This window comes from Chlamydotis macqueenii, chromosome 25 (genome assembly GCF_036417535.1).
Source record: "Chlamydotis macqueenii isolate bChlMac1 chromosome 25, bChlMac1.mat, whole genome shotgun sequence".
Classification (NCBI taxonomy): domain Eukaryota; kingdom Metazoa; phylum Chordata; class Aves; order Otidiformes; family Otididae; genus Chlamydotis; species Chlamydotis macqueenii.
This window is the reverse complement of record NC_141580.1, coordinates 5,448,699-5,474,621: the sequence shown is the minus strand read 5'-3', so window position 1 is coordinate 5,474,621 and position 25,923 is coordinate 5,448,699. Positions and strand designations below refer to the sequence as shown.

At 50.3% G+C, this 25,923-nt stretch overlaps 1 protein-coding gene across 4 annotated transcripts; it reads left to right on the top strand.

Annotated features, from left to right (window-relative positions):
- The first annotated feature begins 136 nt into the window (after positions 1–136).
- On the top strand, positions 137–25,663 carry GJC1 (gap junction protein gamma 1). 4 transcript variants are annotated; one of them, XM_086766819.1, is made up of 4 exons: positions 137–213; positions 19,431–19,544; positions 21,310–21,385; positions 21,519–25,663. In XM_086766819.1, exon 4 carries the CDS (start codon positions 21,538–21,540, stop codon positions 22,717–22,719), a length of 1,182 nt encoding a protein of 393 aa, XP_086622945.1. In that variant the 5' UTR covers positions 137–213; positions 19,431–19,544; positions 21,310–21,385; positions 21,519–21,537; the 3' UTR covers positions 22,720–25,663. The 4 variants fall into 4 exon arrangements, with proteins under 4 accessions (XP_086622945.1, XP_086622944.1, XP_086622943.1 ...); XM_086766818.1 differs by lacking the exon at positions 137–213 and adding an exon at positions 2,025–2,159 and having other exon boundaries at positions 21,313–21,385; XM_086766817.1 differs by lacking the exon at positions 137–213 and adding an exon at positions 2,025–2,159.
- The last annotated feature ends 260 nt before the right edge of the window (positions 25,664–25,923 follow it).

Here is a 25,923-nt window from a genome sequence, read left to right as displayed (position 1 = left end):
AGGCCTCCCGCGCAGCATCGCCCCCTCCCCACGCCGTGCGCGCGGCGGCGGGCGCGGGTGGGTGGGTGGGTGGGCGCGCGGAGGGGAGGGGGGCTCTGCGCATGCGCCCCGCGCCCCCCGCCCGGGCTCGGCGGGCCCCGCCGCGGCGGCGCGCGCGTGGGCGGCCGAGGGGCCCCGGCGCGACCATGGGCTGGAGCCGCGCGGGGCGGCGGCGTGAGTGGGGCGGGGGGCGGCGGGGGGGGACCGCGGGGCCGGGGGGCGGCGGGAGCCCGAGGGGAGCGAGCCGCGGGGGGGGGCGGGGGGGCAGCGCTGAGGGGGCCGCGGGGCTGAGCGGGACGCGGGAGCCTGAGCGGAGCCGCGGGCTCTGAGGGGACCGAGCCGCCGCGGGCTGAGGGGAGCGGGGTCCTGAGCGGACCGGCTGCCTGAGGGGAGCGAGGGGCCGAGAGCCGCCGCCGTTGCGAGGTGCCCGGTCGCGACGGCGGAGCCCGGCGTCTCGCGTGGGGGAGCCGGGCCCGCGCCCCCCACCCGCACTGGCGCCGCCGGCTGCGTCCCCGCGAGGCTCCCGGCGGGGTCTGGAGGGCGGAGCCGCGCCCCGCGTCCCGCTGCGGGGACGGGCGTGCTGGTGCGGCTTCCCCCGTCCCAGCTCCCGCCGCGGGGAGCGGGGGGCTGGCGGCGCGCGGCCTCCGGGGTCCGTCCCGCCCTCGGTGGGGGGGGTTCCTTTTTCCTGGGGTGCTGACCCTAGTTCCAGTAACAGGTATTTTTCTTTACTTTAAGAGACACCCGCCTCGCAGGCGAGCGCTCCTCGCAGCCCTCCCAGCCTGGCAGGACGGGACAGGACAGGATTGGGACGGGACAGGACGGTGCTGGCAGGTCCCTGGTCCACGGCACCAGACGCTGTCGTAGCACCAACACGAGCTAGGAAATCGGCATCCCCTTCCTCCCCTTGGCCAGATGAACGCGTGCGGTGCCGCTGGTAGCCCGACACAGCTGTGCTCGGTCTGAACGCAGAGCCCCAGGAGAGGAATCCACCCCTGTATTGAACAGTGAGAGTTTTGGCCTCTGTTGGGCCTGACTTTCACCCGTTGTTGTAAAATTTCCCAAGAATGACATTTGTGCAGTTATTTTTCCTGGCCTTTTATAGCCAGTTCTCTTTTTTACTGGGAGGAATTAGTTCTGACTCTTTCTGGTCGTTGCAACCTTGCTTCCCAGGGAATTGCTAATTTGGTTCCACCGTCGAATTGATTGCTAATAGGAGATAGTGCCCAGAGATTTAATTAGGGCATGGATGTGCAGCATGGATTCTCGAGCAACAGTTGGTAACACCGCATCCAGCTTTTTCACTGAGTGGTTAGCATTTAGAAATAAGAGGAAGAACAAAAACCTTGCGTTTGACAGACAATTGATTACTCTTGTTATTATTTCCATGTCTTCTGCCCACTGTAAGTCAAGGGTAATTGGAAGAAAAACAGATCTGTCCCTTTCTGTTAGAAATCTGTTTCACGGTGATGTTTGGCAAACCAGCTGTCAGTCCCGTTACCAAATCCGCCTTTCTGCGGGTCATTTCAAAGGGGAAAGATGTTTTCTGCCAAGGCTTGTGGTTAGGAAAATGAAAGGTACCCTGCTCTGTATTTTTTATTCTTTCCAAGTATCTTCTAAAGTTATACTTGTGCTTTCCTGGGGAACCAAGTAAGCTCCGTTCTGTGAAGCGAGATACGCAAGAATTTTTAAAAGAAAGTGACTGTACAAACGCACCGGTAATCCGAGCCTTAGCGTGCTGTTCCTCATTCTCCACATACAGCTGCAAACAGCTGGGAGTTCTGAATTTCCAGCAATCCTAAAATTAACCCCAGCGGTTCTGAAGTTCTGAAAAGGCAGGAGGGGACGGTGTTTGTTTTCCCTCAGGCGTCGCGCGGGTGACTGAAGCGGATCTGGAGGGCTTGGCGGTGGGTGGGGTGAACCGTTACATATTTTCTGTGTCTGACGAATGCGCGGGCTGCTCGGCGCGCGCCGTTCTCCTCTCTCTGGTCAGCGGCAAAAGCTCCTGACGAGTAGACGGTCCTGAGGTTGAAAGCCGGGGTAGCTGGACCGCAGGAATTTCCCGTGCGACGGTGCAGCCGGGGATCCTTTCTGGCCATGTCAGCAGCCGAGGAGCGCGCGAGGTAAGGGGATGAGGGGCTGGAAGCAGGGGCTCAGGTGCGCGGGGTCGATGGCGCGCTGAGAGCGGGCTGCGTGCTCTGGGCCGGCTGTGCTGAGCATGGGTGTCTGCCCTGGGAGTATTTCTGTGGCTCCTTGTAAGAAAACGATCCCTTTGCAGTGTATTTCTTGAAAAACGCGGTAATTCGACTGGCTTTTCTGAACTGAAATGGCAAAGGATAGGGCAAAACAGAACGAGAAACCATGTTAGCACACTTTTGACACACACGTTTGGAGGTTTGTGTTTCAGGCCACATGAAACTTGTTTTACACGACCATCTCCGTTTTTTTCAACTGCCTTGAAAATGCGTTCAGCTGCTATTTGTTGTGACTGCTTGGGTTCATCACCCAGCTTCTCTCATCCTTGTCGTGGCTTTTAAAACTGGCTGTGTCAAGTTTCAGATCCATTTAAACTGTGAAAAGTGATTAAAAAAATCTTGATGACTGGCTGTACCTGTATCAAAGGGACAGCCTGTAGCACTTTTAAGACCAGAATTGCAAGTTTGTGTTACCACTGATGAAGTGGACTTTGAATTCTTGTCAGTAGACAACGTTTTCCTATAAAAAAAAACTAATTTAAGTATTTTTTTAATTGATGCAACGACATTAAGGTGGTGGATTTTTTCTTAAGCAGCTGACAGGTCTGAGTGCGTGATTGTAAGCGAGGAATTGTGGTGAAGTATCTTTTCTGGAGGGATTCCACCGGTACCTGTTCCTAGCCCTTCATTAGGGATTATTTTTGCCTGTTACTTCAAAGCGGACATCCAAATCGTCACAGAGAACTTGTGAGTGATGCAAGTATCTGTAAATAACTGAGAAATCGGGGTCACAGACCAAGGGTATGACCGCTCGCTTTAAACGGGGCAGAGAAGGGCCCCGAAAGGGTCGGAAACGTGCTGACAGCGAGGGATTCCAGCGGCCCCGTCCATCCCGTAGCAAAGGGAAGGTTAAAAGAGAGCTCGGTGACGGTTTGTGAGTGCGCTTGTGGGGACAGAGGTGCAGCAGGGCAGTGAGATGATGCTGGCCAATTGAGACCAATTTTAAGACTGTAGCACAGATTTCCGTAGGTAGGGAAGAGTTTCAACTGTAGACACGGTTTTTCTAAAGAATTTTCTGTGGTTTAAAAGGGAACTGGTTTGGGAGTTGTGTTGCACGGGTGAAACTTAAAGGGTCTTTTCTGGCTTTTTATGGTTTTATAGCTGACAAGGGTGAGGTGCAAGAGCAAAATTCTTACAAATAGTGAAATCTAATTGCTGATGGAGAGTTTGCGATGAATTTTAGCACAGACGGATTGACTTACTGATTTACTGACTGCCAGCAACTTCGGTGAGTCAAAAAAACCTTCCGGACTCTCCTAGAACACCACTTTTTGCCGAGCGAAGGATGAGGTCCAGTGCACTCGTGGCACCTGCGGCTGTACCTGGGTGTAGTTCGGCCACTCAGGACCACCAAAGCAACCTGGACGCACACTGTCTGGCGTCGTTTAATCCTGCAAGCGCCTGCGTTTGGCCCAGTATGGACTGGGGTGCTGGACCCCCTGTGCCTCGGACCCCCTGTCCCTTCTGCTGGGGGAGCTGGAGCCAGCAGGTGCTCACAGCGCAGCTGGCGCTCCTTTTTTTGACCAAGGCGCGATGCTGGAGGGTGAGAACTTGTTACAGCCTCTTGAGCTTCCAACCGAGAGCTGCTGAAGCGCGGTGGGGCGCGTGTGAGCTGGGAACGGGGGGACCCAGGCAGGCTGTGCTCGCCAGGTGGAGTTTTGGGGATTTGCCAGCGTTCCTCTTGCCGTCATTAGTACCTGCGAGGAAAAAAAGTTCTTAACTCAGTCTGTAGGCTCACTATCAGCATCGACTGGGCAGAGGGAGGCAATTTTGTGGCTCTTTTTAACCCTACTTCAGATTTTCACCGTCTCTTTTTTATTAAAGGTCAGCAACACGAGGCGGAGGTGCAGCAGGTGCCTCGTCTGTGCCTTGACCTTATTGCTCAGGCGGGATTCTCTGAATAGCGGCGCGAGCTCGGACAAGGGGAGTGATGGTTGAGCAGCTGGAGTAAAGCCCTGGGCGGATAATGGACCCCTTTGTTGTCTGGCCGCGACCGCAGAGGATGAGCGCTGCTCTCTCATTAGGAGGAAGGTGATCCTTTCTTCCTGCCCTGTTCCAAGCTTTTGTTTTTTGTGCTGCCACTCAACAGAGTGTTTGTGCTCCAGATTTATTTTTAATCTGCTTAATGGGAGGTAAATTATTCCCGTGAAAAAAGTTCCATTCATATTCCCTACTTTTTATGCTTGCTTTACTTTTTAACACCGCTGACCTGTATAGAGAGACCTGGTCCTTCCTTACGTCCCTGCCCAGCTCGCAGGGACGCTCCCTGCGTTCCGAATCCTGGTCCCTGGACCATGGCCCAGTCAGTCCCTCGAGGGTGACTGCGCTGCTGCCCCGTTTGCCGTGCGTTGAGGATGGATATGTTATTGCAGAGCCCCACGTCGTTATCAATCATTCCAGCTGGTCTTTGCGCTTCCCGCGAGCAGCAGGAGTGGAATTCCACTGTCCTGTACTGGTGCCGTGTAATAACACGCTACGCTTTTTTGTTTTTGGCTCAGGCTGTGGTTAGTAATGGTCAAATGCTGTTAAATCACATTTCACTTGCTGTGTTCAGTATTGCTCAGTGTCTGAACTCTGCCTCTGGAAAACCCCCATACTTTTAAAATGTCTAAATCATCTATTCACTGGGCGTCCTTCATCATGGTTTTGGTAGGCTGTCCGCTTTCTGTTAAAAGCCGTGAAAGAGAATTTATCTTCAAAATGCTCCTCGGAAGGGAAGAAGGCGATGTTAGATTTCCTTTTGTGACCTCCTTGTGCCATAACTATGAGTCATTATCACTGCATGGGCAGTGATGCGTGGTTCTCCCCACATTGCAGACTCTCTGCAAGATCTGGTTGGGATTTGTAAAAACTTAGCTTTCTTTTGTGGAAAACGAAGATTTAGGGTGAAAGTTCCCGGACGCGCTACGGGCGGAACTGAGAAACGGCGGCGAATGGCTGGGCAGTTACGAAGTTACAGGGCATTTTCTGGTGAGGGGAATACTGAGAACAGTAAATATTGTAGCAAAAAGAGATCTCTTCTCCTTCTGCAAATGTAGATAACTTCATACCTGAGAATTGGCTAATAATTCCATAATTATCACATTTCAAAGAAGAACCCAAGGCTTTAAGGGGTAACACAAGTTACAAGGTTTTCTGACTCTAAAAATAAAAAGCTATCTTTGGAAAAAACCAAATCGTGTATTTATGGACAAAACGGTATTAAGGGAAATGTGATGGAAAAATTGAGTCAGACGAGCTGATGTATGAGGCATTTCCCCATGGAGTCACTGGGCTGAAAAATGTTTTATATGCCTAAACTTGAACAGATGCTTCGGCACACACACACGTACGCTCCCCCCGGTTTAATATTAGCAGTTCTGTTCATACCACTGTGATTAATTCACAGACCAGCCTGGTTGAGTCTCTTTTCCGGGGGCTATGGAGTATTTCCAGATCATCCAGGTACTTAAGCCCGTGCCTGGCTGTAAATATGCAAGCAGCCCGGTTATTAGCAGGATTTCTTCCCAGCTTTGCATCAGGCATGTGCTTGAATGACTCCCTGACCTGGGATTTACATTTTTACGCCGGAGTGCAGGATTTCTCCCTATTACCTTGCTGAGATGAGAATCGTTGGAGTCAGCCAGCTTTTTTTGCCTAAATAAGGACACGATACCAGCTTCGGGCTCTTACGGATATTAGTTCCACCTTTTGAGTAACAAATTTGTCAGGAACCGATGATTGTGTGTGTGCCTGACCTCGTTTAAGATGCTGCTGAAGTGCGAAGAGAGGACATGCATATGGAGAGGAGCAGATTGTGCCCACTGTTCTTTTCAGTGCGAATGTTGCTGGAGAGGTGGTTGACAATGGCATTTTATTACTTTTTTTTGGTACTGTGTTCCGCTCAGCCGTTAATCCTCTTTTCCAGGGTTGTTTTATTTGCCTTGTAGGTAGCTGTGCGCAGCTTCCTCTCCTAAAAATCCCCGAAGCCCTCCCAAAAACCGTGGCGTGTTGGAGCCGGTCGTTTCCGCTTTGCTTTTGTGGTGAAGGTAAACTGTCGAAGGAATGTGGAGAAATGACTTCTGGGTCCAACCCCGGCTCTAGCTGGGGTGCGCCCCGGGAATCGCGGCACGCGGGATGAGCGGTGATGCTTGCGGCGTCGGGGACGTCAGCTCCGGCTCACGGTGACGTCCCAGCGTTGGACACGCGTGAGCGGTGTGGCCGTGCCAGATGCGTGCACAGCGAGTCATCGCCTGTAAAGTCCTGTATCTCTCCCGTGCTTAAAATAGCAGAGAGCCTGGGAGGGCGATGTGTTTCTTGTGTGTAGATGGTTTCCATGCTGCCTTGAGGGTGAGTTTCTGACTCCTTGTTAACTCCTGGAAGTCTTTTCCGGATTCAGGGACACAGCTGACAAGTAACGCGTAACCCCGGGGCCTGGAGTGAGCGGAACGTCTGCAGGGAGCTGGGTCCTGCATGGTAGATTATGCACGTGGGGCTGGCCCCGGTGTTAATACATTTTTAAATGTTGTACAAATAAAATAATTGAGGTTCTTAATGTGTGTCTCGCAGGTGTGCTGTCTTGCATGCAGCACCTCCTCCTAAAAATACAAAAATCTCCCGATTTTCACAGTAAAGATATTTAAGTAGTTGAGAAATGATTACATTTTAATTACAGCAGACATTAGTTTGCAGGAGTTACTTAGCTGACATGCAAACACGTAGTTTAAAAGGAGAATTTTCCTAGTAGAAACAGCGATTCTGGTGATATTAAAAATCCAAAATAAAAGTGAAGTGTTTGGGAGGAGGTACACAGCTTCCATATAGCCGTGGAAATGATCCTCATTCTCTGGTTGAGGTAAAGTCTTCGCTCTTTCTGGAGCTGGCTTGAAGGCTCCACCGCTGTGGCAGCACCCGGCTCCGTCTGTATTCCTCAGCCTGCTCTTGCTTTCTTCGCAACCTGTGGCAAAACCTCATCGATCCAGGCGTCTGCAGAATCCCGTTCCCTGGAGGGTTGTGCTGGAGAGCTATCGACAGAAATAAATCGTTGCTGCTCTTCAAGTGTGCCAGTGGCGTGAGATTAGTCCGGCGAGTAAATACCAAATACCACCCGGCTGTGACTTACCCCGCTCAATAACCTGTTTTTCCTTTTGGCTGCCACCAGTGCCTCTTCTTCCGCTGGTGGATGAGCACAACCAGAGCCGTACGCCGTGGCCGGGATGTGCGTGGACCGCGGGCGCTCGCAGTGACACGGCAGCATGCGCTGTTCGTGCGCTCGTCCTTCTCCGACACTGGTAAAATGCTGTTGGCTCTCTGGGCCGTGCTGAGCTGCGCGAGAGGTTTCATGGAGCGGCCTGTCAGCCCCAAGATCTCTGCTGCTTGCTGAGGCCATCTCAGAGTCTTTTTTCAGTGTGAAATCGAGATTTTTTTTTTTTTTTTTGAATCCGATGTAATGCATAACTTTATCTGTGTGGAATTTCATCCGCCATTTTCCTACCAGGTTACTCAGAGTCATAACGTCTTTCTGCCGTTCCTCATGGTTGCTTATCTGCCTTGCCTTGACTATTGCCACCAGGATCCTTGGTCGCATCCCACTCGCCCCACTGTTGGGTTTTACTCAATGTCCTGGTCCAGCGCAGGTCCCAGCCTCTCTCCCTGTGAAACTCCGCTGGGACCTCCCTTCCTTGCAGGAAATGACCGTTTACTCCCACTCTTTGTTATCTTTCACCCAGTCGTTCATCCCCGCAGGGACAGTTCCTTTTCCACCGTGGCCTTTTGGTGTCCCTGCAAGAACCTTTGATGAGAGAGACTCGGATCTTAAAAATCCAGGTGGTCTGGAGGTGGTCTGTGAGGCTGGAAGTCCCTTTACAGAAGCCACGCTGACTTTTCCCGTGATGTATTTATACTGAAATATCAATTGTCCGCTGGTTCCAGTCTGTGTAACGCTGTCTGATTAGTCCTGTACGGATGCTGGGTTTGGAGGCCTGCCGTTTGCCGGGATTTTCCTCATAACCCTTGTCTTACAGAGCTGGCCTGACGCTTGCCTGCGTGTACCACGGTGATTTTAGGAAAGGCTGTGACCAGCCTGATGTTCTGGCTCTGAGCTCGTTAGCCTCTTTGGTGGATGCCACCCCGTCCCCCCCCAGCCGTTACCCCTCCTTTTGGCTCCTTGTTCTGTAACCTCCTCTCTGGTCACTTCAGTGTCAGCCAGTTTCCCAGAGAGTCCCGGAGGAGCGGGGCTGGCGAGGAGCCTGGCTCCATCTCTGGTTCTGTCAGTAGCTGTGTGAAGGAGTCACAGAATTTTTCCTGCATGGCGTTGTCATCTCTTCTAGTAGCGTTAAGGAATGAACCTATGGTCCCTCAGGGTGCAGGTGGGTATCTGAAACAGTAACAGAGCGATGGGGGAGAAACTGTTGTAGTTGTAGGGACAGATGGCAGCAGCATGGCCAGCAGGTCGAGGGAGGGGATCCTGCCCCTCTGCTCCGCTCTGGGGAGACCCCCCTGCAGCGCTGCGTCCAGCTCTGGAGCCCCCAACAGCAGAAGGACGTGGAGCTGTTGGAGAGGGTGCAGAGGAGGCCACGCAGATGCTGAGAGGGCTGGAGCAGCTCTGCTGTGAGGCCAGGCTGAGAGCGCTGGGGCTGCTCAGCCTGGAGAAGAGGAGGCTCCGGGGAGACCTGAGAGCGGCTCCCAGTGCCCAAAGGGGGCTGCAGGAAAGGTGGGGAGAGAGGGGTAAGGGTTTTAAACTAACAGAGGGCTGGGTTAGATTGGACAAGAGGAAGAAATGTTTTAGAATGAGGGTGCTGGTTGCCCAGAGAAGCTGTGGATGCCCAGATGTTTGGAGTGTCCAAGGCCAGGTTGGACGGGGCTTTGGGTTACGTGATCCGGTTGGAGGTGTCCCTGCCCATGGACGGATGAACTGGATGATCTTCCAAGGTCCCTTCCAACCCGCAGCATTCTGTGAACTTGGCAGGGTAGGTGTGAGTTACCGTAGAGAGGGAATCCACCAAATAATCCGTGGTTCCCTGTTAGGAGTTACCTTGCTTGCAGCTCATCTCCCATTTTTTTGTGAACGAGATGTGATACAGCAGATGCTTAAGCGCCTCTTGTGTTAAGAATATTTTTGCACTAAAGTGATCTAGTCTGTTAATATTTTTTTGTCTCCGCTTTCTATTTTCCTGTGGATGTTTTATTCTGGTCATGCAGGTGGGAAGTTGCCTGTATCTGAACTTACAGCGTGGCTTGGCCAGACGTGGGAGTGAACTGGGATGTCCAGACTGCGGAGGCTGCCACTTGCTCTGCGGAAGGAGATTCTCTTGTTGGTGCAGGTTCTGTTGTGATGTGCTTGTCTTATTTTCTCTTAGTTCTAAGAAAAGTAAGGTTTTTTACAATATTTGCTGTTCTAGGTATTTTTCTATGGTATTTTAAGGCCATACCGCTGACCTGGCCGGTGCTTTATAATCCTCTTTACACCGGTGCTCACTTTGTGTTGAGTTGTGATTTTTTTCTGTGGGCTTGCTAATGGTGGTGGCCGGCTGTCTCCTGGTCGGAGCCTGGCAAGAGCGTGTACAGAACCTGCACGAAGTCCAGTCAGTGACAAACGAGGTCCTAAAATCTTCGAAGCTCGGAAAAAAGGAACTGGGGGAAGCCTGGCGCTGTCGCATTGCCCGCGGTTGTGCCAGTCTCAGCGTGCTGTGTTCATCTCTAGCAGGGCCAAAAAGCGGTTTGTGCCTCGTCCAGTTGGCGCTGTCCTGTCAAGTCACGTGCCTGGCTTGAGCAGTTTCCATGCTAATCTGCCTTAAAGTTGCTGCTAATTTGTGTTGAAAATAAGTCTGATAAAATACATGGCTGTGTAAAGCAGTCAGGTGGCAAAAAATGACCCCCCTGCTACTGCGTGCTTGGTGAGGTGTGCCTTTCTCTGGCACGACGTTTGGTGGGAAGAGGGCTTCTGGCTTCCTCTCATAAAATAGAAGTTATTTGTGGCTGTTCTCAAAAAGAAAAAACACAGTTGGTGTGCCTGTTCTCCTGGTTGGCATGATGGAGCGGAGAGAGTTCAATCAGCGAGCGCCTCAGGACTGTTTCCGAGGGGGTCCAGAAAAGTATTCAAGTCTTTCAGAAAATGACAACTTTGGATTTCTTATTTCACTGAAGGAATCTTTTTTTTTCCCAACAAATAATTAACTTAGTGAATTTATATGCGTGTTTGTGTTTTAAATTTTATCTTTGGCAAAATAAAGCTGCTAGGACTTGGTGTTTGCTGCTTTCGTGCAGCGGACCCTTGCTCTCTGCACGGCACTGTGGAAGGAGCATCTCTACGGCGCGTGGCCGGGTGGCTGCAGAGGGTGGGTTTGGTGCTCTGGCGAGGTGCTGTCGTTCTGTCCTCGGCTGTAGATGTTCCCCACACCGTCCTCCTAGATTGCTGTACACAGGTGACCGACGGTGAGAGCGTTACGGCTACCGACCTCGAGTCCAGTGCTTTCCTCCTACGGCGACATGCAGTTGTGTGCAGGCACAGAGGTCTGCAGAGCTTTCTCACCCTCCGGAAGTGGAAAGTCCTGACTGGGTTCAGCAGAGCAATTCCGTGTGCTGGATGCCTTGTAAAGCAGTTGGCGGTGAGGGTTTGCGATCTTGGCTGCAATGTCCTCGTCCGCCTTCTGACTGTCCTCCCTTCTCTGTAAGGCTTAGCCGGAAAGCCGCTGTTGAAGAGAACGTTAGATGAATTTGTGACAGTTGTAGGGTGAGGCAACATTTCATGCTAGACCAGATGACAGCCCTGAGAAAGAAAAATCTTTTTTATCTTAATTTGGGTCACAGCGAAACAACTGCTGTCCTTAAATGTTGTGGAATGGGTGTTTGGGGACGTTGTGGCAGGCTGCATGTGGTATCTCTTTTATTTACAAGCCAGTCGTGCTGGTTTTCGAGGCTTATCTCTGAAGCAAACGCTGTCATAGCTTCTTTTGACTGTCATAATGTGGTGGTGGGTGAATTAGGTGTTCGTCCCCGTTCAGTTGTATCCGGCTCGGCCGAGTGAGAGCCTTTGACGTACAGGAGCTGACAGAATTGCTCTCTTTTGGCTTCTCTCTTCTTTCCCAAAATGTCTGTGAGACTGATATTTGGGTCAGCTGCCTCAGGAGTGTCGTTTTCTTGTGACACTCGTTCCTCTGAGCGGATAGGAGGAGCCCGCTGGGGCCGTGGTGCTGCTGGCTGCAGCGGAGTCAGGAGTAGTTAAAGGGGTGTTGTGGTTATTGGAATCGCTGATCACGTCAAGGCACGGAACTCTCGCTGATGCCTGACTGGAACGGTATGTGGGTGAAGATGGCCTTACCGAGACGTCGCAGCGAGCGGGACGGAGGGGCGCAGGTAAGTGCACGAGCACTCCAGCCCGTACAGCGGCTGCTGCTCTCCGGCAGCACGTGTCCCTCGGTGCCTTTGCTGTGGACGTAACACACAACGGTGCTTGTGTGTTCTTCAGTTTGGACCTGAGACCTTTCGGGCTTGCCTGGGAAAACGCGATTTTCCCTTCCGCTCATGCTGCGGCGCTGTGGGTCTTGGTGTGGAAGCGCCCGTCTGAAGTGTCAGGTAGGGCACTGTGCTCCCGTTTGCTTTAATCGCTGGTGTTGTTTTGCTTTGCTAGGGCTCCGCTCTTCCCCTCCCTGTCTCGGCTGCAGCCCCGCACAGGTGCCGTTGCGGAGTTCGAAGCGGGACGCTGCCCTGCCGTTTCCTTCCCTCCGCTGTTCGGGATCTCCATCGCACTCTGTCACTTTGGAGTGGTGTTGGTAACAGTACCTGGCATTTGTCCTCATCCTCACTGCATTCTTTCCATCTTTACCCTTCTGTTGCCTGTGTTTATGAAAATAACTGCTGAGAACACAGGTGCAATAGTCAACAGTATGGTATTTTTAATATTTTAATGCTGTATTTTGTTTATGCCATGCCAATGGTAGTGGAACTGCGCAGGGAGTGTTGGGGTGACTATGCCGCAGCACCTCGTGCTTTTTTGGGCAGTGATCCCGCACTGTGAGTGGGAAGAATCTTAGGGCGCAGTGTATTTCAAGTCCCTGTGACTTGTCCCCACTCCGTTACATTCCTTCTTACAGGAAAAATTGCTTTGCTGCTGTTGTCCCAGACTCTTCTTAGTGGTACCCAGGGAAAGGTGATGGGCACAGATTGAACCACAGCGGTTGAAATTCCACTTAAATGTGAGAATTTTTACTGCTTTTGCTGTGAGTGTGGTCAGGCGTAGGAACAGCTTGCCCAGAGAGCTGGTGGGGTCTCCGTCCTCGGAGATACTTAAAACCTGTCTGGACGTGGACCCGCCAACCTGCTCTAGTTGACCCTGCTTTGGGAGACAGAATGAGTAGTTTAACCTACTGGTTGGCAGAATATTCCACATTTCTTAGAGTAACATGTATGGGTACAAGGGGACCTAGAGGGGAAGCATCTTCAAAATGTAAATACGTGACTGAAGGAAACGGGTGGTTCTGTCACTTACAAAGAAGCTGTTGCAGCATTGGACTTTTTCGGCATTTGTTGTGTTTGATCTCTGAAGTATTTTGGGAAGTGGTAACGCTTCGTGTGTCTGAACCGGGGTTTAGTAGCCCTGAGCTGAGGAGCATGTGGATATCTAGTCTGGGAGCAGCTCCTAGAGAGAACTTCTTGGTGCTCGGGAGAGGAGTGCTGTGTATGTACGATCATCTTGCGGAAAAGCCTGCGGGATGCACCTGGTGTGGAAGGAAGGGAACTGAAAGCTCACAGTTGGGAGTGTTTTGTGGACCTGAATCCGTACCGAGACCATGCTCACCCAGTCTGATAGTCATTCCTGTTGGTAGGAACAGTCTTTCTTGAGAATACCCTCCTGACCTTTGGGTTTTAAGGGTGCGTATACCAGTCCCTGGCCATGTTGTCTGCAGACAGCCTGGGCTGGCAGACCCAGAGCTCAGGGTTTGGTTAAATGCTTGGCCTTGATCTCAAAACAGCAGTGTTGGGTGTTTTCTCTAGTATGCCTTGAGCTTCAGATTCAACCTCTTTGCAGAAAGAAAAAAAAAATTACCCTTTTTTCTACCCTGTAACTCCTTGTTTTCAATGTCCAACTCAATTACCCAGGGAAAGAGTTTTGCTGTACGTTGCTGGGTCCTTCGTAGGAGGAACAAGCGCAGCAATGCTGAGGGTGAGGGCAGGGCCCGGGTCGGTAAGTCGTGAGGGACCTGCCGGTTTGTACAGGAGCTGCTCAGAACCACCTGGGCTTGGCAGGGTTAAACTCTATTGTAGAGAGATGCTTTGAAGTGTGTGAGACTAGAAAAGAGAGATGGGTGAGAGGAGAGGGGCAGAGTTAACTCCCAGGTTGGTTTTAGCTCCATTGCAGCAGCTCTGCGCTGGCTGGGTTGTCCCTAGCCCACCAGCTGTGTGAAGGAGGGGGCTCGCTCGTGCTGCCAGCTCCCGTCCCGGCGCTGGTACGACCCGAGTCTGGCGCGATGCCGCGTCGGTCTGACCGTGGCTTGCTGCTGCAAGGGTCAGCGTTTTGCTGCGGGCTGTCAGACAGCACACCACGCCTGGCCGTGCAGTCTGCCGACCAGTTTGGTTTCCCCATCGTTACGTTTCACATCACCGGGCACCACCTGGGGCTTGCCCCTGTTCCCTGGTACCTTGAGCCGTAGGACAGGTCTGGTGAGCGGCTCGCTCAGCTTTGCTAGGCGTCTGACAACTGTCCTGAGTCGCTGCAGGAGCGCCCAGTTCGGGAGCTCGCTATACCAGTCCCAAACTGGTACGCCTCGGAAGGGACACTGAGTGCTGAGCACGTACGAAGGGACTTGGGCTGGCACAGACCCCAAACCAGCTCTCCAAAAATTTCCTGAGGTATGAGAGACTCTGCAGCTCAGCCTGCGTTGTTGATGAGGCCGGTTGTCGCTGCAGGCTCCTGCTCACGGATGAACCCCAGTCCGGCCTGCGGCTCGGCGTGTCCTCGTGCTGCCAGCCAGAGCGCGCGGGCGGCCCCGCCGGACGCTGCTCCCCAAAGTCGGGATGGTGCCTGCGTTGGGGTGCCTGCCCTGGAAACCCCATGCCTGGAGGAGCGCGCTCGCTGCGGGTGAAGTAACCGCGAGTCCTGGCCAGCACGAAACGTGTTGTGATTTCATTTGAATCGTGTCACTGCGGGGGAGCGTTGCTAAAATTGTCGCCTGGCTTTCTGTGCGTTACCTAGAGGGTACGCCAAGCCTGCCGGGGGGTCGCGTCCTATCTGCAAATTCCAGTTTCTCTTCAAGCTGGATGCTTGGGTGGGTATGCGTATGTTGATTTTCAAAAAGATAAGTTTGTGACATCTTTATTTTTTTGACAACACGAGAGTCTTATTACATTTCTACCTCTTACCCCGATTTTAGCGTTCTATTTATATCCCGCGTGGGATCTGCGGTCTCGTAATTCAGCGAGGGGTTTTTTAGACTGGAGGGTATTGGTCTGGGGATCGGCAGAACCTTATTAACGTGCCTGGGGTTAGAAGGCACCGTTCAGAAATCGTTTCCAAATTGACGTTGACGCTGTGGCTTTTTCAAAACCCTCCTCTGCTTTTTGCCACGAGACTTCCAGATGACAGAGTGTTTACTTGAAAAAGCGCTGTGTGCTGTCCAAAAGGCACAAGCCTTTTCGGTCCCAAATCTTCTATAATATAGATTAAAAAATAAAATTCAGTACACTTATTTTCTTACTCATTTCCATCTGCACTGCGTTGTAAACATTTCCTAAAAACACGGGGGTGAAGGTGGTGGTGATTGAACCCGCTTCCCTCGCAGCTGATGGAAGGTGGTAGCAGTGAATTCACGTACCGCGGGAAGATCCCCACATCCTTCCCCTCGCGTCGGTTGGGAGCATGGGCGCTGGAATCACTGCTCGGGTCGGGAGGGCGGGCGGTGTCAGCGCGGTATTCGGGCGGATTTGTGCTGTGCTGGTGCCTTGCCGGTGCTGGGTCTGCCCACAGATTTCTTCTTTCTTGAACAGCAAAGTCTTACTCCGTTTTCAGGTTAAAAAAAAAAAAAAAGAGCCTCTGTGCTTCCTAAAAAACAACTGTAAATCATGCAGTTTCTTACATTTCAATGTAAATGAGATTTGAATGAATAATGCTAATTATTCATTCATCCTAATTCAAATCCTATTTTAATTAGCCCTTGGGCCCAATTTTACTTTCATGCCGCATGAAACCTCTTTTGATTATCAGCAGAATTGCCATGCATTTATTCCAGAATTATTTTTCTGCTCAGCACACGTCTTTTTAAACTGCTTTAGAACAAAACAAAACAAAGATATCATTAATAAATTAATCAAATTTCATTAGCATGACATGGTAGGAAACATTTTAAGGGGAAAAAACTCTTCCTGTAAATACTTTCCCCTTACTGGCTGCCTTTTAGCTATGAAATCTTTTTTCTGTGTGTGCTGTTTAAGGCAAACCTGGTCTGAGTTGGTGCTGGTGAGCTACTGGAATTCAGTGGGACCCAGGAGCTCCAGCTCCCTGTTCCCATCTGGGAGCTGGGTCTTGGGGCTGGGAATTGTGCTCCCGCGCTGGACTTTGCCTCTGATCCAGGGAAAACTCAGCTGCGAGCTGAAGCCCGTACCCGGATGCGGGCTTTGCCAGGGGAGGGCGTCTCCAGCTGTGATGGGATGGTGGGGTGGGCTGGGCTATCTGCCTTCGCAGCGCTGTCGGTTGGCCGTGCTGGACAGGTTGGTTGTGGAGTCCTTCCAGCCAGAGTTGTAGGGTCACAGACTGGTTTGGGTGGGAAGGGACCTTCAAAGCCCACCCAGCCCAACCCCCCTGCCAGGAGCAGGGACATCTCCAACCGGATCAGGTTGCTCACAGCCCCGGCCAACCTGGCCTGGAATGTTTCCAGGGATGGGGCATCCACCGCCTCTCTGGGCAGCCTGGGCCAGTGTTCTACCACGCTCAGTGTAAAAAATTTCTTCTTTATGTCCAATCTAACCCTACCCTCTTGTCAGTTTTAAAACCCTTAGCATTCGTCCTGTCACACCAGGCCCTGCTGAAGAGTCTCTCCCCACCTTCCCTGCAGCCCCCTTTGGGCACTGGGAGCCGCTCTCAGCTCTCCCCGGAGCCTCCTCTTCTCCAGGCTGAGCAGCCCCAGCTCTCTCAGCCTGGCCTCACAGCAGAGCTGCTCCAGCCCTCTCAGCATCTGCGTGGCCTCCTCTGGACCCTCTCCAACAGCTCCACGTCCTTCTGCTGTTGGGGGCTCCAGAGCTGGACGCAGCGCTGCAGGGGGGTCTCACCAGAGCGGAGCAGAGGGGCAGGATCCCCTCCCTCGACTGCTGCCCACGCTGCTGGGGATGCAGCCCAGGATGGGATTGGCTTTCTGGGCTGCAAGCACACATTGCCGGCTCATGCTGAGCTTCTCTCCCACCAGCACCCCCAAGTCCTTCTCCTCAGGGCTGCTCTCCATCCATTCCCCACCCAGCCTGGATTTGTGCCTGGGATTGCCATGACCCATGTGCAGGACCTTGCACTTGGCCTGGCTGAACTCCATGAGGTTGGCACGGGCCCACCTCTCCAGCCTGTCCAGGTCCCTCTGGATGGCATCCCTCCCCTCCAGCGTGTCCATGGCACCACACAGCTTGGTGTCGTCGGCGAACTTGCTGAGGCTGCACTTGATCCCTCTGTGTCGTTAATGAAATGAATCCTGATGTCATGTTTCATGAATGTGTTTGGGATTCGACAGCCTGGAGTGAGGCTGTTGTTAAAACCTGGCTGTTCTTATACCTTGCCTGTTGCACACTGCGCTGCCGTACATCTCAGAGGCACGGAGGCGTTGCAGGGAGCATTTCACCAGAGCAATCGCGGTTCCATCTGCCTCCATCCTTCCTGTCCCACTGTCCATCCCTGCCACACTTCAGCTTTCTCATCCGAAGGCAGGATTTTATGGTTGCTACAGTAATATGCTCCTCGGAGGCGCAGTTCTTCCCTCCCTGACTGGTGGGAGGCCATCACGGTTAGATGAGAAAGCTGAAAGGAGGTGAAATTAACCCCGTGTTTAACTCATATTCGAACGCACATGTAGGGGAGGCTCCACACAGGAGGGGCCATTCCCTGTCCGTGTCTGCATGTGAAAAACAACCGTGTTAAAGTAACTCAAGAGGTTTCCTGCAATGAATCTCTTAAGCTTAAGCTGATTTTTTTTTTTCCCCATATACCTGCTCCAAATTCTTTATTCTTTCTGGATGTCAGTGTCTTCAAAACTTCACCTCGCAGGAGCCAGCGTGCTGTCAGAGATAAGCGTTGTGGTACCTGCGCCATGTACCCTGCCCGCTCTAGGAGCCGCCTCCGCTGGAAGTGCTGGGATGCACTTATGACAAATACAGGGAATGAAAGTCTCTTTCAAATGCATTTCCTGGCATGACTTAAATTAGCTGAAATTGCTGACATTTTGCCTTTTTCAGATGCGTGTCAGTGTCCATAGGCTTTTGTTTCAAACGGTGGAAAATTATTGAGTTAAATGTTGCCAGAACAACAAACGCGGGAGACGCTGAGTGTAGGTTAGGTGAAGGTTACTGCCATGTGTGTGGTGAAAGCAGAAACACGCGGCCTCTGACCTCGGCTCCTCTTACCAAACGGAAGGATGCCACCATTTCCAACACCGTAATTCTGCCGGAAACTCTTTTGAAATAGTCATTTCACTTGAACCAAAACGTTTCCTTAAAGATAAAGCAGTTCTTTGCCTGCTGGTGGATTCTCCCGTATTTGTGTCAGTAGCTTTGCTCTGGCTAAAACTAAATTTAGAATAAGTGACACGTTCTTGTTGAAGAGAATCAGAGCTCTTCGGCAACTTCGCATCTCCGTGGCCAGAGCTCTCTAATCGCAGAAGTCTTGGTTGTTGAACGCGCGGCTCATAACGCAGTCTTCCGCATCTGAAGGCCGCAGTTAACCTGGATGTACAGGTCTGCGCCGTCAGTGTCTGTACGTAGGTTTGTCGCACTGTTCATTTATGTAACTGGTGGAATCCAGGACGTGCATCCCCGTCTTTCTCCTCAAGCGAGTTCTGCAGCGGGCCAGATGTGCCGTGCCCACCGGCTGTCTCCCGCTCTGGGCGGCCGCTGGGCTCCGCGCCACCGCCCCAGGAGCCGAGGTGTGATCCCCCCGCCTCCCCACCTCTCCTCTTCCCAGCTGGCGAGGTTCGGTGCAAGCCAACCACAGATATGCGGTCTGCAGGTAGAAAACACACCGTGAAAAGCCTGACAAGTACTCAGCCTTGACAGAATTCATTAGATGTTGAGCTAGCTGCTTGTCTACAAGTACAGATTCAGATTTCCCTCTCTTTCTGAAACCAGCGCCAATTCCAAACGTCTCTGTTGTTAACTGCTCGTGAATAAACATTGACAGTATCTGAAAATTTAAAGGCTCATTCCTGCTTTTATTCTAAATTTACACTGACAACAATATTTAATTAATTTGAAATTTGCTCTGTAGTTTAGTTTTAGAAAAGAGTTTGGCCCTAACATTTTCAGTGAGTGAAAATTAACTCCTCCTTAAACTCATTTGGGCTTTGCCTCATTTTTAATTGATGAATAACCACAAGTCAGCTGCCAACTTGTGTGCCCCGTTACACGTCCGTGCTTGGTGCCTAGGCTGGGGTGCTCCTTGGCGTGAGCGTGGGTGTTGTGGCTCTTACCTCTGTAATCCCCGGTTCTGGACGAGGGGTTCCCGTGCCTTTTCTCTTCCACGCGTTGGAGACTCTTCAGGTGCGCAGAGTACCTGCAGACGGGATCTGACACCCGTTTTGACTCCTGATCTGAGTGAGCTGTTGGAAAATACCAGACGTGTGAGTATCTGAAGCGCCCTCTCGTCTCGCCGATGCGGAGCTCGGGGTTGCAGAGCTGTACGCAGGTGCCTCTCTGAAATGGGCGTTCAGAGCGTGAAGCCACCCGCTGCAGTAAGGCGCTGGACTGGGATTGGAACCTTCTGGGTTTTTTCCTGTTAAATATTTGGTTTTCCAGCCAATTCTCTCTATGGCGTAGTGGTAGCATGGTTGTGTAGAAAGAGGAGCTTCGATGGTCAGCCTTGGATTGATGGCCTGCTCAACTGACAGCACTAGATTAAGTGATTGACCAGCAATCCTTCGTTTTCTTCCCAGGTTCCCCAGCTAAACAAATTGAACTCTCTAAATCTTTTACTTTTAGGCGTCTTCCCTGTTCTTCAGCTGCTTTCGAGACTGATACATTCACTTTCTGATGTGTAAGCAACTTGTGAAGGATGCAGACACAGGCACTGAGTGCTGTCCTGCTAACGAGGAGGTAAGATCGCCCTCCTTGCTCCTTTTTGCGCGTGGCACAGCCAAGGGTTGCGTTCCTCATCTCTGCTCTGTCACCAGCTCGTGTTCACTGATGTCCAGAGTCACTGCTCTCTCCTTTAAAAAAGCCTGCTCTTTTTTTTTCTTAGCTGCGTGTCTTTGCATTAAGCTTGCTTAAAGCATTGCTTTTGTTTCAGCGGACTCAGCCTCTCGAGCAATCTGTCTTTTTCTGCATCACTGCTAACTCTCATCTTTGTGTGTCAGCCTGCAAACTTCTGTGCCGTTTGCAGATTTTGTCAGCAGCCATTTTCTGGTCGCATCTGGGGAAAATGCAGCCGATTTGCCAGGCCTGTTCCTGGCCTTCGCAGAACTTGCTGTAATTCCGTGCAATTGCTCTTGGTTCTGATGTGGGGAACATTTGTTAAGATCTCTGTTACTTTTAATTCACTTAATATGGGCTTTTTTAATACTCTGTTGCACTATTTTTTTTCTCACTCTGTCATGAAGTGATAAATCAAATGTCCTCCACAGGCCGTCCGCATTATGTCTGTGCTGCTTGCCTTCTCAATGAAACATTGAATTTCACCAGAAGGGGGTTTGCGTTTGTATCCTTTAATTCTATATTGATTGCATCCCCTCAAATTTAATTATTTTGCCTGTGAACAACTCTGTAGTTGCGTGGAAGAAGTTGATTAGTTGCAAATACTAGTTCTCTCCCAGTCTCCTGGAATTTCTCCAGGTTAAGAATAAATCACTTCTAAGATCAGCATGCCAGAGATTTGTCCAATTCTAGTTTTAGGATCTTTCACCAAATGTTGTTCTGATACAAAAATGTCTGTGAAATTTAACAAGCTCATATTTGACATCGTCAGAGGACTGAAAGATGTGCTATCTCCCATGCTATCCCAACGTCAAACAGTTCTTCCTGTGCTCAATATCTTCTCAGTACTTAGAGCTCCAGGCGGGCTTGTAACCTTGCTAGGTTTTGTTCATTTTAATACTTCACAGCGTTGCCAGCTGTGAGTTTCCACAAATGTTTTTTGTTTTTTTTTTACTGTTAGGATTGCAAATTTATGTTGATTTCTATCTAATATATCTTCTAAAATTTTTGGCAGATTACTTTTTTTTAAGTAGATTCTCCTCTACTCTCCCAGTTACCCAGCAAGATACATGCTAAAGTATTTTCTGCCCTCAGGAGGGAGATTTTTAGCCTCCCCAAGGGACTGAACCCAAATTCATAGAACAGTTTGAGCATCGGGTTAAAAATCTGATGTTCCCTCGGTCACCCCCCGTCTCTGGCCTGGGCCTGCGGGGTGGCACTGCTCAGGTCCTGACCTGTACTGAGTTGGCCCTGGCATTAAGTCAACGATACAGCGGCTGCCTGTTTCTCAGGTTTGGGCTCTGTGATTCGTTTCTGCCTCCAGACAGCTGGCCTTGCCCTCTGGAGAGAGCTCTTTCTCTCCGTGGGCTATGGTTGGGGCCGAGACGGCAAGCTCAGGCTTTACCAGAGCCTGGCCACCTCCAGTTAAAATAAATTCGTTAAAATAAATCTCACCGTCAGCGGTGGGATGTAGCCAGCAGTGCCCAGAAAATTTCACAGGAGCTTAGCTTTCAATCCGCTGTGTTTTGCGGGTTCCAGCCTGAAGTGTAAGTGTTTTTATTGACATCTGAAATACGGAGCAGCCACAGTTTTATCTTTTGCTCCGGAGTAGCTTTGGGAGCATGTTCTGTTTGTGAAATGGCAGTTAACTGCTACTTTTTTTTAATAGCAGACTTCTCAAAAGCCTGCGGAGGAGACGTAGGATCTTCAAGCAAGTTCTGGCAGCTGGAATTTCCCGGTAGCAGGTGATGGTACACAAACGGTTGTGTGTGGGTTGTAAAATGTGAGAGTTTCCTGACTCTCTTGGTTGCATGTTTGCACCGTTTAGGCTCAAGCTGATAAACTCACCAATATTTGGGGGGTTTGTTTGTTTTTTAGATACAATTATTTGACCACCATGAGTTGGAGTTTTCTGACCCGTCTGTTAGAGGAGATCCACAATCACTCAACCTTTGTTGGCAAAATCTGGCTGACAGTGTTGATTGTATTTCGAATTGTCCTGACGGCTGTGGGAGGAGAATCCATTTATTACGATGAACAAAGCAAGTTTGTCTGCAACACGGAGCAGCCTGGCTGCGAGAATGTTTGTTATGATGCTTTTGCGCCCCTTTCACATGTGAGATTTTGGGTCTTTCAGATCATTCTTGTTGCCACTCCGTCTGTGATGTATTTAGGCTATGCAATTCATAAAATTGCCCGGATGGTGGAACACAGCGAAGCCGACAGGAGAATCAGAAGCAAAAGCTTTTCCATGCGCTGGAAACAACACCGTGGCTTAGAGGAAACTGAGGAGGACCACGAGGAAGACCCGATGATGTACCCCGAAATCGAGCTGGAAAGCGAACGGGAGAATAAAGAGCAGCAGGCCCCTGCCAAAGCCAAGCACGATGGCAGGCGGAGGATCCGTGAAGACGGGCTCATGAAGATTTATGTGCTGCAGCTTCTGGCGAGGACTACGTTTGAAATCGGCTTTCTCGTGGGTCAGTATTTTCTGTATGGGTTCGAGGTCAGCCCCATATTTGTGTGCAGCAGGAAGCCGTGCCCGCACAAAATAGATTGTTTCATTTCGAGGCCGACGGAAAAGACCATATTCCTCCTAATAATGTACGGGGTGAGCTGCATGTGTTTGCTTTTGAATGTCTGGGAGATGCTCCATTTGGGATTTGGCACAATCCGGGACACGTTGAACAACAAGAGAAAAGAGCTGGAAGACTCTGGTACCTACAACTACCCTTTCACTTGGAACACGCCGTCGGCTCCTCCTGGCTATAACATTGCCGTCAAGCCGGAGCAAATGCAATACACTGAACTCTCCAATGCCAAAATGGCCTACAAACAGAACAAAGCCAACATAGCTCAGGAACAGCAGTATGGAAGCAACGAAGAAAACATTCCTGCCGACCTGGAAAATCTGCAGAGGGAAATTAAGGTGGCTCAGGAGCACCTGGACCTCGCCATCCAGGCTTACAACAACCAAAACAATCCCGGCAGTTCCAGAGAGAAGAAATCCAAAGCAGGCTCCAACAAAAGCAGTGCCAGTAGCAAGTCAGGAGATGGGAAGAACTCTGTCTGGATTTAACGTTGGCTGAGTTTATGTATTGTGGTTTTTTTCACCTAGTTCATCGTAACCAGCAGCCCCTTGAATAATGGCTTCCATTAAGTAAATATTTGACTCTGCTTATTTTCAGGGATACCATTGGCTAGTGATTCAACCTCTCAGAAAGGGTTTATACGCATATTCTGGGATTATAGGACTTTATTCTTCTGTCTTCTGAGTCAGGAGACAAATAGGTATATTTAAATCATTCTCATTGAACGGTTTATGCTGTATGTACAGTATTATAGTACATTTATTATGCACAATTTTTTGTATTTGTACACTGGATCTCTGACGTTACACGTTTTTATATTAACGAGGAGAAAGCAAGATGTAGCTGTTAGCATTTTTCTAGTTTTATTACTGTGGTCGCGGTTTCGTCGTGGTTCTTCGTTGTTTTCAACATAAAACTTCCTATGCTGCGTTTCCAAAGTGCCTTGAACATGCAAACAGCACAGAGGAGTCTCCGGTTATCCCGGCCGCCCACGGGTGCCAGCCGCTGAGCAGCAGAGCAGTGAAAAATTCGGAAAACATCTGTTAATGGTGCTCTTGACTCTGTCTTTTACGAAAATGGTGTGTTACTTAAAAATGGAAGTGTCATACTATCGCTGTTATGCGCTACAGTTTTTTTGCCCTATGGAAAATTGCTTACAGGAGGAATGCACACGTGTGAGAGGACTTGCCTTCGAAGTGAGAGTGCCAGCTGTAACGCGGAGAGGGCTCAGACCTCCCTGCAAGCTTTATGCAACAGGAGGGAACTCAACTCTTGTAAAACATCCAAAAAAAAAGTAAATAGAAATTACTGGATTCAGTCATTCCGCATATTTATGTGATAGCTGTGGAAAGGGGTGGTTTTGAAGTCTGAGGTTACATAACACCCCACTCCCCAAGGGCATGAAGTCGTTACGATACTTTCTGGGTAAGATTTCTGTCTTTTCCAAAGTAATCTGGTCAGATGGAGTCATGGTGATTCTGTTTCTCCGTGCGTTACGCTCGAGGAAGGACCTTCCTCCCCCCGGCCAGGACACACGAGCTGTCTGTAAAGGTTTTCGCAAAGCCCTTTCCGAATATCAACGATATTGCCTTATTCCTGACCTATTTTCCTTCCATTATGTCTGAGGAATTCAGTTCAGACAGAGCAATGTGTATTATTCAGGTTTCTGCTCGAGAGACCAGTCAGATTTGGCATTCTGTGGTTTTGGCATTAAACTTGAATTTATAATTAGAAAAAGGAGAATGCGGTTTTACTGCCTTTGGCGGAGTCTTTTTGGCAAGGACGCGCGCTAATGTTTGAGAGATGCTGATAAATGTGTATGCTTTTTGCTACTATTTATAATGTATTCAGGACCTTGCTCCGCGCTCATTTTTTTGTTCGGTTTTTGTGTGTTCAGTGTGTTTTTGGGGCCTGTTTCAAGCAGGACCGTTCTGTTTCGAGGCTACCTCAGTCCCTAGCGCCCTCGTTGCAGCCCGGGCAGGAACCGGATCAAGAAGCAAGGCTCCGTGGAGGACGCGGGTAAACCCGCACTCCGTTCCCGTCCCGCAGAACACCTAGGCGTAGGATTTACGTTGAATTTAAACTGAGGAGATAAGAGCACATGCTTGCTGTTATCCTCTAGCCGAGCACTTGCTGAAAAGAGGCATTTTGCTGAATTGTTTTCACTCTGGGACCCCAGGCAGCCCAGGCGTAGGTCCCAGCTACCTCTCAGCTCTGGTTTAGAGCGATGTAAGTGTGCCCAGAGCCAACACAAGCCTGTGCGTGGGGTCAGCAGCAGCGTCTCCCGTTCACCTCCAGCAGAGATGTTTGGAAGCGGTCTCGCTTTCTGGCTTTTTGTTTAGCAGTAACTCCTGGCTGGTGCTCCGGGAAAGGAGCAACCTCGGAATTTTATGCAGAAAAGTTTCAGGGTGATGTCTCTAAGTAACACGGTAAGCATATGGCAGTTTTTAAAAGCTTGAGTGGACTTGCGGGCAGGGAGAGCTTGCTGGTGAGACGGGACCTGCTGTGTGGGGTGAGAGGGAGCTTATTAATCATGCTCCTCTAATTAACCAGAGGCTGAAGAGAAGCATGCTGCCTGGAGATGGGCAGAGAGGCTTTGCCAGCAGAAAGCCGGGAGCGTGATGGAGAAGCTGGGTGAAAAACACGTTGTCTTAAAGTACAAGGGAGAGACATTTGGAGCCTGGAGATAAGCAGGGATGCGTGGCTGCAGTCCATGTTATCCCCACCCTGCCTGGGTTGTTCTCAGCTCCCCAAAGGGTTATGTTGTTCTTACCCCTTTGCAGTGGTTTGGGAACGGCCCTTCACCAGCCGAATGGCAAGAAGTGGAAATCCTTTCCCTTTGCCGCTCCCTACGCAAACTGCAGCGATTTCTCATTAATGGCTTAAAATAAAATCAGTTCCTGACAGCTGCTTCACCCCTTGTTTGGATTAGCCCTTTCCCAATTCATGATCTGAACTGTTACCCGTCTCGGGTCGGTCCTGTGAGCTTTTGTCCACACCAGTGACTGCTCCCATTCGTGTGTAGAGTATTCTGATCCCACACTGAATTCATTCTGAAAATGGAAAGTAATGGAGCCGTTTCTATTGCAGAGGTTTTTTGTTTTCATTTTGCTTGTGTATAAAGTGCGCATTTTCTTTGAAACTGGGTGTTTGTTATTAGTAGAGGATGTCTGTTCAAACTCTAAAAGTTCTTGTCTGTGACTGTGTTCAGTTTCAAAGTACCGGGCTTGGTTTTTCCTTTTGAAGAAATGATACGTGCATTCCTTTAAAATGCTCTCTTGCTTTGGCTTAATGCAGGCCATTCCGAAACGAACGCTTGGAAGAGACTTTGGGACAAAAAACATTGAACGTAACTTGGGTTTGTCTTGTCATTCGCTGGTTTTGGATGCAGTTTGGAAAAAAAAAAAATATTAAATCCAGTGGATTACTCCAGTCTGAGTGAGATGGCTTCTTTTTTCCGGGGACAGAGTATGCTCCGAATACGTGGGTGAGGGAGAGAAATATTGAAATGATTTGTCTTAGAGCCAAAGCTTGGCATTTTTATACATTTGACCTTGTTTAGTGCAATAAAAGTCTGCCTTTCTGTGTGCGAACTGCTCTTCAGTGACAAGAACAATTGCGTTAAAAAAAGACAAATCTGTAAACTTTGTGAGTCAGACCTTGAGAAGGGTACCGCTTCTGAAAACACGAAA

Bases quoted from the DNA above. Each gene is read 5' to 3' on its own strand.
- GJC1 (XM_086766819.1), top strand. From the start codon at position 21,538: ATGAGTTGGAGTTTTCTGACCCGTCTGTTAGAGGAGATCCACAATCAC.